This window comes from Panthera onca, chromosome B2, assembly GCF_046562875.1.
Source record: "Panthera onca isolate mPanOnc1 chromosome B2, mPanOnc1 haplotype 2, whole genome shotgun sequence".
Taxonomy (NCBI): domain Eukaryota; kingdom Metazoa; phylum Chordata; class Mammalia; order Carnivora; family Felidae; genus Panthera; species Panthera onca.
The window spans coordinates 121,489,307-121,502,747 of NC_138343.1; the positions used below are offsets into that span (position 1 = coordinate 121,489,307).

The 13,441-nt window shown below is 37.8% G+C and overlaps 1 protein-coding gene across 11 annotated transcripts in view; it reads right to left on the reverse strand.

Annotated features, from left to right (window-relative positions):
• AHI1 (Abelson helper integration site 1) overlaps positions 1 to 13,441 on the reverse strand; it is a 223,593-nt gene that overhangs the window by 31,835 nt on the left and 178,317 nt on the right. For 9 of the 11 annotated variants that reach the window (XM_078447348.2, XM_078447345.2, XM_078447343.2 and 6 more), the window contains one exon: positions 6,922 to 6,980. In XM_078447348.2, coding sequence (XP_078303474.2) covers positions 6,922 to 6,980 — 59 coding nt within the window. Of the gene's footprint in view, positions 1 to 6,921; positions 6,981 to 9,265; positions 9,523 to 13,441 lie in introns of those variants that run through there. The other 2 variants (XR_013555779.2, XR_013555777.2) reach the window with 1 other exon arrangement.

Below are 13,441 nucleotides of genomic sequence, written 5' to 3' on the forward strand. Positions count from 1 at the left end.
AGAACTATTTTACTTGATCTGTCTGGTGGTTCCTTGGAAGATACCACTTATAAGGCTGTCAGTACTTGACTTATCTCAGAGCTGGCCTTTTCCCTGGGAGGCACTTGTTAAAACAATTACAGTTAGCTTCATGGCTGCCTGAGTGATGGATAATAGAAGCCAAACAACAGACTAACTAAAAAAAGGTGAAAAGGAAAAGTTGGGGAAGTAAGATGTCCACACGAGTTTTCCCAAGTCCTGACACTATTCGGAGAGTCTAGAAGGTCTCACACATGTAGGGTTGTGAGCATGCACAGCAGAGACCTAAGAAGGCTTTACACCTTCACTTCTGGCTGATCTTAATGCTCTGTGCTAATAGGAAGGAAAACTAACACAGAGTTGTCAACTACTTGGCTAAATATCGAAGGTGTGCTCAATACCCCAAGAGACCCCTTAGCAAGACTGAGAGACTTACTGGTTCCAGGTGTTCAAGAAAATCTTTGTCCAATTAGCTGATCACTAGTCTAACCAAGCAGAGACTTCAGTGGCCAAACATTGTAATTATAGAGTTGTAGAAATTTGTTCAGAGAAGTTATTTAACAAATAACAACTATAATAAGTAGCATCAACAACAAACCCCAGGGAAGGGAAGAATCCAATTCTTAAGAGTTGTCACATTATAGTCTTTAAAATGTCCAGTTTTCAACAAAAGATTACAAAGACATACAAAAAAACCAAGAAAGGATGGTCCATACAAAGGGAAAAAAATAATCACCAGAAACTGTCCCTTAGGAAGTCTATACATTGAACTTTCTAGACAAAGACTTGAAATCTATTATTGTAAATATGTTCAAAGAACTAAAGGAAATTATGTCACTACACAGAGAGTATCAATGAAGAAATGAAAATTACAAAAGAAAAAATACCAAATCTACAGACTCTTCCAGAGAACAGAAGAACTAGAAATTCTTCTTAACTCATTCCATGAAGCCAGCTTACCCTAATACCAAACCAGACTAAAACATTACAAGAAAACCAAAGACCCATATTTTTCATGAATAAAATGCGAAAAACTCTAAATTAAATTTTAGAAAATCAAGTTCACCAATTTATAAAAATGATAACATACCATGACTAAATAGGGTTTATCCTAAGAATGAATCGTTAGTTCAATATTTGAAAATCAATGTAATCTACCATATGAACACATTAATAAAGAAAAATCATGATTATCTGAATAGACACAGAAAGAGCATTTGACAAAAATCCAACATCCATTACTGATACAAACTCTCAGCAAACCAGGAAATGAAGGAATCTACCTGATAAAGGACATTTATAAAAAAAAACCTATGATAATATCATATTTAATGGTGAAAGACTGAATGCTTTCCCACTCATTACTCATAAAATCATGAAGAAGATAACGCTATCTACTCTCATCATTTCTCAACCTTGTAACATTATACTGGAGGTTTAGCCTTTGCAATAAGGCAAAAAAAAAAAAAAAAAAAAAAAAAGGCATCTGGTTTGGAAAGGAAGGAATTAAACTGGTTTTTATTTGCTTGATTGTCTATGTAGAGAATCTAGTAAAATATACTAAAAAGCTACTAAAACCCAAAAGACATTTTAGTAAGATGGCATAATGCAAGTTCAACATCCGACAGTCAGTAGTATTTCTATAAATGAGCAACAAACAATTATAAATATCATTTACATACGAAATACTCAGGAATAAATGGGTCAAACATCTGTAGGACTTACACCCTGAAAACTAAAAAACAGTGCTGAGAGAAATTAACAAAGACCTAAATAAATGAAGAAATATGTTAATGAGTCAGATTACTGAATATTGTTAACCTGTCAATTCTCTCCAAACTGGTCTTTGGATTCAAGGCAATGCCGATTGGAATCCAGTAGGCTCTACTGTAGAAGAAGCTTATTCTAAAAATCATGTGCACATAAAAAAGACCTTGAATAACTAAACTGACATTGAAAAAGGACAAAGTTGGAGGACCAATAATACCTACTTCCAAGACTTCCAGTTTTATTATAAATTTCTAGTAATCAAGACAGTGTATTACTGATTAAAGACAGAAAACCAGATCAATGGATCAGAACTGAGTCCAGGAACAAATGCACAAAGATACTGACAACTGATTTTCACAAAAATGCAAAAAGGCCATTCATCTGAGGCAGGATTGTTTTTTCAACAAATGGGGCTGGAACAACTAGAATATGCAAATGCAAACAAACCAAAATAGATTATCTGATCCAAACCTCATGCCATATATAAAAATTAACACAAAACAGATCATACACTTAAATACAAAACCTGAAAATATAAAACTTTCACATGAAGACGTAGGAGAAAACTTCTGTGACTTTAGGCAAAGGATGCTTAGACAGTATAAAGCATGATTCATAAAAGAAAAAACTGATAAACGTCATCAAAATAAGGCTTGTTCTTTGAAAGCCACTGTTAAAAGAGAATGAAAAGGGAAAACAGAGGCTGGGAGAGAATATCTGCAAATTATGTATCTGCAGAAGAACATATTTAAAATATATAAAGAACATTGTGACGTCACACACCTCACAATGGCTGGGTCTGATTTCACAAAGTGGAGGTCGGGTGGGGGGTGGTGGTAAAAAAAAAAAAAAGGCTGAAAAATGGACAAAGCAAGAACTAAAAAAAACAAAAGGTTGCAAGCAACAGGTATTTTAAGGAAAAAAGGTAAACCACTTCCTTCTCGTGAAAAGGAAACTGGAGTCTGGAATAGGACTATTATAAAACTGGAATAAATATATAGTGGAAGAGTGACAGGATACTTAGAATTAACTCTTAAAGCCTTCATTATATTAAGAAGAGATTTCATTCATTCAGTTCCCATCTGAGTGTTCATAAATAAAGGACTTTAATATTACTATCTGAATTAACTTTTCTCTGATCAAAGCTGTTAATGAAATAAAACATTCTATCTTTAAAAAAAAAACCCAACAAACTCAAGTTAAAACAGATTAATGACTAGGGAATACCGGATACTACTTATTAAGAATTTTCACATATTAATAGAAACTTCATTACCAACTCTCAGGCAGTAGATAATAACATCATAGGGGCATGAGGTACAAAAGGTGTAAGTTCCAGACTTTTAAGAAAATGCTTTGGTTAAATTAACCTATTGGGGTTTCTTCTTGATACCTTAAGAAGGGAGTACAGCTTTACTAAAATGTGTAAACATTACTTGCACAGAAGTGATTGACATTTCTAAAAAAAATAAAAATAAGAAAGAATAAAGAAGATAAGAAATTCAAGTGGAAGTAGTAAGAGGTAGTCCTATGTGGCTTATTTATATATTCTGGTCAACCAACTAAATAAGTTGCAAACTGAATGGCAAGACTGAAAGAAACAAAACAATTAGCCTTCAGGGGCGCCTGAGTGGCTCAGTCGATTAAATGTCCAACTCTTGATTCTGGCTCAGGTCATGATCACGAGATCGTGTGAGATCAAGCCCTGTGTCAGGCTCCATGCTAAGCATGGAGCCTGCTTAAGATTCTCTCTCTCTGCTTCCCCCCCCCCCCCAACTTATGCTCTCTCTCTCTAAAATAATAATAAAAAAAATTAGTGTCCATTTACTTGGGTACAATGGACTCATTTAGGTAAATTAAAGAAATAAAGAAATGACTTTGTACATATGGGGCTATAATATTTCCATCTTCCACTTGCCTACAGCTTTCAGGTCATTAGAAATGTATCTTAATTCATCCCTACTTCTAAGAAACTACTAGTATAGGGAAAGCCCAAAAAGCTGCAGATGAACTTGAGCATTTAGACATATCTGAACTTCTCATGAAAATTTATTTTCAGAAGCTTTGTAAGTGTTCTATGCTCAAAAGGAGAAGTCAAGCTACCCTGACAGTCTTTAGGAGCTGGGATGTTTTGCGAGGTTTTTAAAAAATTCTAACCTGGAGAGCATGGTGTGGATCTGTGTATCACCGGAGAATAGGCATCCAATGCAGTCAGTGACTACAGACTCTCATTTGCATATTAGATACAAGTTTGAAAATTAAAAAAAAATTTTTTTTTCAACGTTTTTTATTTATTTTTGGGATAGAGAGAGACAGAGCATGAACGGGGGAGGGGCAGAGAGAGAGGGAGACACAGAATCGGAAACAGGCTCCAGGCTCCGAGCCATCAGCCCAGAGCCTGACGCGGGACTCGAACTCACGGACCGCAAGATCGTGACCTGGCTGAAGTCGGACGCTTAACCGACTGCGCCACCCAGGTGCCCCAAGTTTGAAAATTTTTTATAAAACATGTTCAAAAACACCAAGAGCACTGTTGCCATAATGTATTAAATACGGTATTTTAAAAATTTTTTTATTTTTATTTTTGAGAGAGACAGAGAGAGAGACAGACAGAGTGAGAGACAGAGCATGAGCAGGGGAGAAGCAGAGAGAGACACACACACAGAATCTGAAGCAGGTTCAGGCTCTGTCAGCCCAGAGCCTGATGTGGGGCTCAAACTCACGAACCGCTAGATCATGACCTGAGCCGAAGCTGGATGCTTAACTGACTGGGCCACGCAGGCGCCCCTAAATATTATGATATTTTTTGGTTGTTGAAACAGTTTGTCCTTACTGTTCGTGTATTTTTTATATGTGTGATCTGTCATTGAGTATAAACTCTTTAGGGTCAATGACTGTATCATCAACTATTATATAAAATTCCAGTGTTTTAGAGAATGGAACTGAAAACTTTCCTGGCAGATATAACCAGAATGAAGATCAGAAAGACCTGGGATGTGTGTTTCATACAGGAGGCAGCGGGAAAGCCTGGAAAGAAAAGCAGATTAGGAAACAGAGGACCTGTGTTCTGGTCCTGGGTCTGACATTTAGTAACCACAGTGACTTGAGACAAGTCACAGCCTCTAAGATCTAAGGCAGGGGTCAGGATACTGGTCTGCAGGGAGATAGTGAGAACCAAATGTGATCCATGTGAGTGGCTGTGCTCTGAAGTGATACAGGGCTATATATAGTTATATCATCATCAGATTTTCTCTTTAAAAGATTTTAAAGCTTCCAACAAAATGGCATTTTACTGGGAAGCCTGACAACACTAAATATAATTTAAAACAAACAGACAAACAAACAGCCCAGCAGTCTGGGGATCTTGGCTCCTGGTCTGTGCACTGACCCAGAAGTGCCCTGGGAAATTTATGCAAGGCCTTTCCCCTTAGTTTTCTTGACTAGAAAACAGAGGGGATAGAGAATTTCTAAGGAATCTTCTAGGTCATGATTCTGTGACTCTTTAAAACACCATTTAAATTATGTTTGTCTTTCATCTGTAGAATAAAACATTATCTTGTGAAATAATGCATGGTTTTATTTGATAATTCCTATAAATTAGACTGTCATCTCCTTCAGAATTTTTGAAGTGAAACAGACATATTATTCTCCAAAATGTCAACATCAGTAGCAGGGTTAACCTGAACAAACATCTTCCTGAAGGAAATTCAGCTAGGATCATCCGGGTGCGTGTGTGTGTAAGCATGTACTCCTATGCGTATGTGGGTATGGTTGGTGGTGGATGAACAGGAGGGCACGACAGATTATCTAGGCTGTTCGAGGCTGTTACTCTCTTGGGATAGTTTGCTAGTGATTGTGTGAATATGAAGTTTGGGCTGAAAGTTAGGTACAAAATGATCTGCAGTGATAAAAAAAAATGAGAAATAGGAAGATTTTTGATATAAGTTTTTTGAGGTAAAAGGGATTTTCATTTATGTATTAAATGATGCAGCAAGTACCAAATGAAACTACAGAAACTTCCTAGTGATCTTTTATAACAAACACCTCAAAACGAATTGCTTAAATATATTACGCATTTGAAGAAAATACACAATGATATTGTTATGGGTATTACTTTGTTTCTTTAATGTCTCAAATAGGTATTTCATAATTTTTTTAAACCACACATCATCTACGTGTTTTCAGTTAATGTTATTTTAAAATGTAACTCAAACAAAAATAAATGACAAAATGGTTCCAAAAAACAAAAATTTGGTATGATATTTTAATTTTATTTAATATTATTTCTTATAACTTAGTTATAATACATTCTCAAAGTCCAACCATTAAGATATTCTTACGGGCGCCTGGGTGGCTCAGTCGGTTTAGTGTCCGACTTCGGCTCAGGTCATGATCTTGCATGAGTTCAAGCCCCACGTCAGGCTCTGTGCTGACAGCTCAGAGCCTGGAGCCTGCTTTGGATTCTGTGTCTCCCTCTCTCTCTGCCCCTCCCCTGCTCTCTCTCTCTCTCTCAAAAGTACATAAACACTAAAAAAATCAAAATAAAATATTCTCAAGCCAGCTCAACTCTTAAAAAATCAATTATCTGAAATTTAACTTTCTTTTTTTAAAGTTTGAGATTTTTTTTTTGAGAGAGACGAGGGAGGGAGAAGAGAGAGAGAATCTTTTCCTTTTTTTTTTTTTTTTTTTTTTGTTTATTTATTTATTTTGAGAGGGGGTGCAGAGAGAGTTTGAAAGAGAGAGGGAGAGAGAGATTTCCAGACAGGCTCTGCATTGTCAGCGTGGAGCCCGATGTGGAATTTGAACCCACAAACCACGAGATCATGACCCAAGCTGAAACCAAGAACGGGACTCTTAATTGACTTAGCCACCCAGCCACCCCAGGGAGAGAGAGAATCTTAAGCAGGCTCCACGTTCAGCACAGAGCTCAACACGGCGTTCCATCCCACAAACCTGGGATCATGACCAGAGCCAAAATCAAGAGTTGGATGTTCAACCGACTGAGCGACCCAGGTGCCCCTGAAATTTAACTTTTGGTGTAATGTCATAAAAAGAGAAATGGAGAAACTGTCCTTAAAAAAACAAACAATACTTGTTTAGCGCTGCAAGTATTTAGAAGGAAAAGTTGCTTACTGTGTCACAGACTCTGAGCCCAGCCTGAAATCTTGGGACTTGTCCTTAATGACTGACCACTGCAAAAGAAGAACAACAAACAGTAAGTACAAACTCAGCACAACGCAGGTAATAGTAGCAACTTGCTGAATGAGGAGAGAGCATGTTTGTTCTGAACATAAATGTCTATCAGCATAATGTTTTCACTCCTATGGACAACCAAGGAGAAAGTTCTCCAGATCATCTGAGCACTCTGTACGCATGTCAGTTTTCAGGTATGTGGCAAAAAAAAGGTCAGATACGAATCAGTGTAAACTAATCTAGAAACACCATATGGCATATCACTTAGGTTCTAAATGTATCTTTCAACATCGTATCCTTCGTTCCTCATCCTTTTGGCATACTTTATATTTTCATAGTGATGACACTCATGGAATTCTATCTAAAATTTTGGATCTGAAAACCCAACCTTCTACAAAATTTGTTCGGTACATATTTTATTAACGGCACCTTTGTGAAGAAAACAAACTAAAAGTACTTTCAGTGGTGCCAGATTATATTGTTATGTTTGATGGTTCCTCCAGAATTCCAGCATTAAGTCCAAATGAAGGTATACTGTGGGAAAATGGAGCTTGATATGAGACAGTATTTTATAAATCTACCCAACATTGCTATAAAATTGACTACAAATATTTTTTTTAAAGAGGTAATTACATGTTATGGAAAGAATCCATTTAAAATTCACATAGAAAATATACAGTTACTAAGTTTTGAGCCATATACAAATCAAAGATATACTATAGCCACCTAATTATTTAATTAAAAAAAAAAACTGCAGGAAACAAAAACCAAGATGAAATCAAAGAAAAGGAGCACAGTCCTTAAGTTGTTTCAGTCTGAAGTTGTTTGAGTAACTACTGTTTTCCCAGTCTTATCTTTCCTGAAGATTGATTTGCTTTTTAGATTTTGTCCCTCACAATCAGATTCTGCAAGATCATTCTTTAGCAAGATTTGGCACTTGAGTATCTTAAAACAAGTATTCTTTTTTTCTTTTTAATTAATAATGTTTATTTTTTAATTTACATCCAAATTAGTTAGCATATAGTGCAACAGTGATTTCAGGAGTAGATTCCTTAGTGCCCCTTACCCATTTAGCACCCCCCCCCCACAACTCCTCCAGTAACCCTCTGTTTGTTCTCTATATTTAAGAGTCTCTTATGTTTTGTCCCCCTCCCTGTTTTTAGATTATTTTTGCCTCCCTTCCCTAATGTTCATCTGTTTTGTATCCTAAAGTCCTCATATGAGTGAAGTCATTGGATATTTTAAGACAAGTATTATTAATCATAAAGATTTCAAGACGATATTGTATTATGTAGTATTATTGCTATCTGCATAGCTTTAAATCAAGCATATAATAAAAACATAAAAGAACAAGAAGACTTAGTGGTGAAAGGTGGATCTTGTAGCAAGTGACTCAATTTCACAGAACAACCAAAGCACCAAGAACACCCTGATTTTTCCCTACTGGTGAAGATGATCTGACTTACTTAAAATGTGTTTGTACAAAAAGTACAATCACATGAAAAACTCAAATTCATGGACTAATTCAGATTGCAGAACAGTCTACCTGCCCTGAACCCAATAGCACAAGAAGCAAAGAAAACCACCAAAATCTAAACTCAGAAAGTGTCAATTATAACGGAATATATTTAGTTTTTCTCCCAGTCTTATGAAATAAATTCCAAAGACAGCAATCAAATTGATTTTATTTTTTACTTGGTCTAAGTATTACTTCTATCTCTTTGCTCATGGCAAGCCCAGCATCTTACCATATGTATACGTATGTATGTATATGTATATAATGTGTGTATATATTCTATATACATAATGTATGCAACTTTGTAACAGTCTGGATTAAAAAAACCCCTCGTTGTAACAGCTCTGATCAGAATTTGAACCTACTTCAGAGGTTGAGGGAAGAGAAATAAGACTGAATTGTATATCACTGTTAAGTCAATGTTATTTTTAGTTATTTATCATGACCCTGACATATGAGTAACAACATATTGTCATGTGTAGGTCTTACCAAACCTGCTTTTAATAGTCTGTTCATCATGTGAAATGGATGCAGAAGGTTTGTCTTAAGTAGATTTAACACTGTCCCTGCCATCTTTCCTGCTGTATTACTGTATTACAGTAACTGGCACATTTAAGCCCTTCTTCATGTTGCAAAGGTGGCTTAAATTGTGTTCAAATCTTATGAATCCCAAGTTAATAGAGTATCCACATTACAAAGTTTTAACACTTATTAAAGGACACTTATTTAATTAGGACCAATATTCCACTTCTAAACACCTTTACTCACTCATTCCTTGGTCTCAGCAGCAGCACGCCATATGGGTAGTTACTCATGGAGGCAAGAAGGAGGAGGAAGAAGGTATCTCTGTGAGCTGTTTTGTTTCATTTCCTTGTTTAACAAAAAAGCCCCCACGGCTGTGATACCACCAGCCCACAGCACCCCCCATCATCCACAAGGCCAGGGAGCACGACTGCCCTTCTTTCCCTCCTGTTCACACACACCTCTCAAGTTGTTTTGTGACTTCATCTCCTCTTCACGGTACCCTTGATTTGGAGAGGAGGGGATGAGGAGAGGAAGATGAGCAAAGCAAAGGAGATGAATGAAAAGACCAGAATCCAGGGGCTCCTGCTTCCCAAACCCTCACAGCTTCTTAGTGAGGCTTTTAAAATTAGATGCAGTGAGACTTAAACATGAAAGGAATGATCAACGAAATGATTCTAAGTGCCTCCACCGATCAAACGGGAGATTTACCAAGAAGAAAACAACTCATAAATAGCTTTGTAAGAGAAATGGGCCATGCAAACAACTCATCCAAGTATTTCTGTAAACTTGAAGAATGAATGTAAAATTAGGTAAATGTTCAATCAAGGTCTGTTGTAGGTAGCACACAGGTGAGCTTTAAGTAAGGCAAATTTATGGTATCGTACAGCTCTATATTTATGTGTTTATAATACCTTCTGATATCTTCTTTCTCATATAATTAATATCTACTGTTTATTTATACCCACTTGGTAGAAATTTTTTAAAAAGAGAGAGGAAAACAACAACTAGAGCTGGTGGCTAAATTGTAGTCGTGGCTCTGTCATTAGCTTTCCATGTGGCCTGAGTAGAAGCCATTTCCCTTCTCTTGGGGTCTGTTTTTTACTTGAAAATGAACAGAAGGGGCTCCGAATAAAAGCGTGATCTATCACAGCACCATTCGCGTATTTTACAGATGAGGAAATGGAGGCCCAGACTCGCCAAGGCTACAGAAGTCGCCCAAAGGCTACAATTCTGGTTTTTCAAACTGATTTAACAACAAAACTATTTTTCAAAGACAGTTTTGCTTGGACGCCTCATATAGAGACACTTAAACGTGGAATTAGTCTAGGTGAAGTTAGGTTTGGTGGCCTGGCAAACCCTGTCTTCCCAGCTCTACTCCCCAGAGCCCTAAAGAACAGGGTTCTACAGAGGAGAGTTTATAGACCACAGGACTAAACAAGTTCTTCCAGATTTCCTCTGTTGCTAAAATTCTGTTTCCAGGAGCACAATTTTACGATTTTATATATTCCCTTGATTCTTTGATTTTAGAATTTATTATTCGTTATGTGAATTGTATTTGATGCTGAATTATAATGATAATGATAATGAATTATAATGCCTTGAGGACAAAATAGTCCCGTGCATTAAGATGCGGTTTCTGGAAGTATATAAAAACACAAAGTGAAGGTTTTCGTTTTGGTTCGTGATTTGTAGTTTTGGGTACTAACTGTGCCAGTTAGAAACAACAACAGGTATTTATGAAACCCCACTCTGAGCCAGGCACTGTGCTAGATGTCCTGGGGGTACAAAGCTGAGGAGGCTATAGGAATTCATGACCTAATGGGGAAAGCTTTACATACAACCAACAAGGCAGAGAGGAATAAACATTACGATGACGATAAAAAGGAAATGTGCAGAAATAAAGGAACAGAAGCCTTGAATCGTAACTGGAAGTTTTTGAGAGGGATTCACAGAGGAAGGAGCATTTAGCTAGACCTTAAGAGATCTCAGGAGATCTGCTATTTCACAGCAACATCCTTCCCATGCTCTTTCTTAAGTTCACTCTTGACCAAAACTGGCATCCCTTAACCTTCTACCCTTTGTCCTTTCCATTCTTTACAAAATCTCTGATCTCATGGACTTAACCAGTATGTTTAGCAAATGACTTCCAAATCAATACCATTAAACCAGATCCAGATCTTAAGTTTTCTCCAAAATGACTTGGCAATAGCTAGTTTTCAGCAAATTTTGTGAACACAGCAGTTTTTTCCAAAAACACACTTGGATCTGTAAATTTTCATCAGAACTACCTGCAAGTCTGAGTTTTCAGCAAATCTCTCCTGAGTTCCATAGATGTCTGCAAGATATCTGTAAGTGACTGTTGCATAGATGCCGCCAATTTCGTGGAGTCTCAGACTGAAGTTCTTCTACTCTTATACACTGGGGTGTTCAAACTAGAAACCCAGGTTTCTCCTTAACCTTCACATGGATTTAGTTCACCAAATCCTAGTTTCTCATTGTATTTGGCGTGGATTATTACAACAGCTTCTCCTGGTCATAGTTCCTTCATTATTGCTTTTTTTCCATTTTTTTCAGAGCTTCTAGAATGCACTTTTGAAACAAACAATTACATAATCCTTTGGTGACTCCCTACTACCTCCAGGATAAGATGCAGCTTTTTTTCTTTTTTTTTTTTAAGTTTATTTATTTATTTTGAAAGAGACAGCATGAGCGGGGGGACGGGCAGAAAAAGAGGCAGAGAGAGAGAATCCCAAGTAGGCTACACACTGTCAGTGAGAACCCGATGCGGGGCTCGAACTCATGAACCATGAGATCATGGCCTGAGCCAAAATCAAGAGTCAGGCGCTTAACGGACTGAGCCACCTGGGCATCCCTAAAATGCAGCTTCTTAACATGCCATAGGGACCTTCTTAAATCCTGTCTCCTTGTTCAGATTCAGCTTTTTTAAAATATATTTAAAAGGTTTTTTTGATGTTTATTTTTGAGAGACAGAGAGAGAGAGACATAAAGAGAGAGAGAGAGAGACAGCGCAAGCGAGCATGAGTGGGGGAAGGGCAGAGGGAGAAAGAGGGAGAAAGAGGGAGACACAGAATCTGAAGCAGACACCAAGCTCTGAACTGTCAGCACAGAACCGTGTGGGGCTCAAACCCACGAACTGCGAGATCATGACCTGAGCCAAAGTTGGACACTTGACCAACTGAGCCACCTAGGTGCCCCAGCTTTTTCTGTTTTTAACTTTGCATCCCAACCTCTAGACCTGATGAAATACTTGTGTGGCCCAAGTGTACCAGGCCTTAGTATGTATCTGTTCAGTCTGCCAGGAATGCCTTCCTTCCATAAAACTCAATTTAGAAATCAATTCCTCTGGAAAGCTTTTCCTGACCTCACGAAGCTTAGGTCAGGAATCATTTCTATTTGTTCTTCTTGCATTTTGTACAGCAGTCTACTGAACTCTTGTGCAGCAAAACTCCCAAATGTCTGACATCTGCCAGCTCTTTCAAGAGGGAACTCCCTGAAGGTGAGGGCAGATGATGGGCATGACCAGAGATTCCAGAATGATATCTATATAAAAACTTCTAGGAGGCAGTTAGAAATACACGTGGGGGATTCAGGATAGGAGCCAGAGTTACAGATGTAGAGTTTGATACATCTGAGAATACCAAAGTAATATCCAAAACTATGGGGCTAGAAGTGATAACCTAGACAAAAATATGTGAGAGAAAAATAAAAAACAACAACAAAAAAGATGCAGCAGTGTACGTCTCAGACAAGGCTTGAAATATAGTGGCTGGTGAAGCCAGATGAAAAAGTAGTAGTAAGTTCAGCGCTGAAAGGAAAGAGAGAAACAGCAGAGAGACGGTAGTGTTAATGACCCAGGACATTGCGGGTATGGAGTATTTCTTTACATGGTCTGTTATTTGCTGGGTTTGGTCCTTCCTTCTACTCTGCATTTCATTCCTTGTCCTTTCCCCCTGTGACCAGCTAGCTGGCTTTAAAATTTTCTGTTGAGTATTTCTAGCCACTTCAGGGCTTTTGCACATGTGGTTGCCAGTGCCTCAAATGTATCCTCCCGCCTACCTGGCCCTCTTTTTTTTTTTTTTTTAATATTTATTTTTGAGGGGCGCCTGGGTGGTTCAGTTGGTTAAGCATCCGACTTCAGCTCAGGTCACGATCTCACGGTCTGTGAGTTCGAGCCCGTGTTGACAGTTCAGAGCCTGGAGCCTGCTTCCGGTTCTGTGTCTCCCTCTCTCTCTGCCCCTCCCCCGTTCATGCTCTGTCTCAAAAACAAATAAACGTTAAAAAAATTTTTTTTAAAAATATTTATTTTTGAGGGAGAGAGACAGAGCATGTGAGGAGAGGGGCAGAGACAGAGAGAGGGAGACACAGAATCAGAAGCAGGCTCCAGGCCCTGAGCTGTCA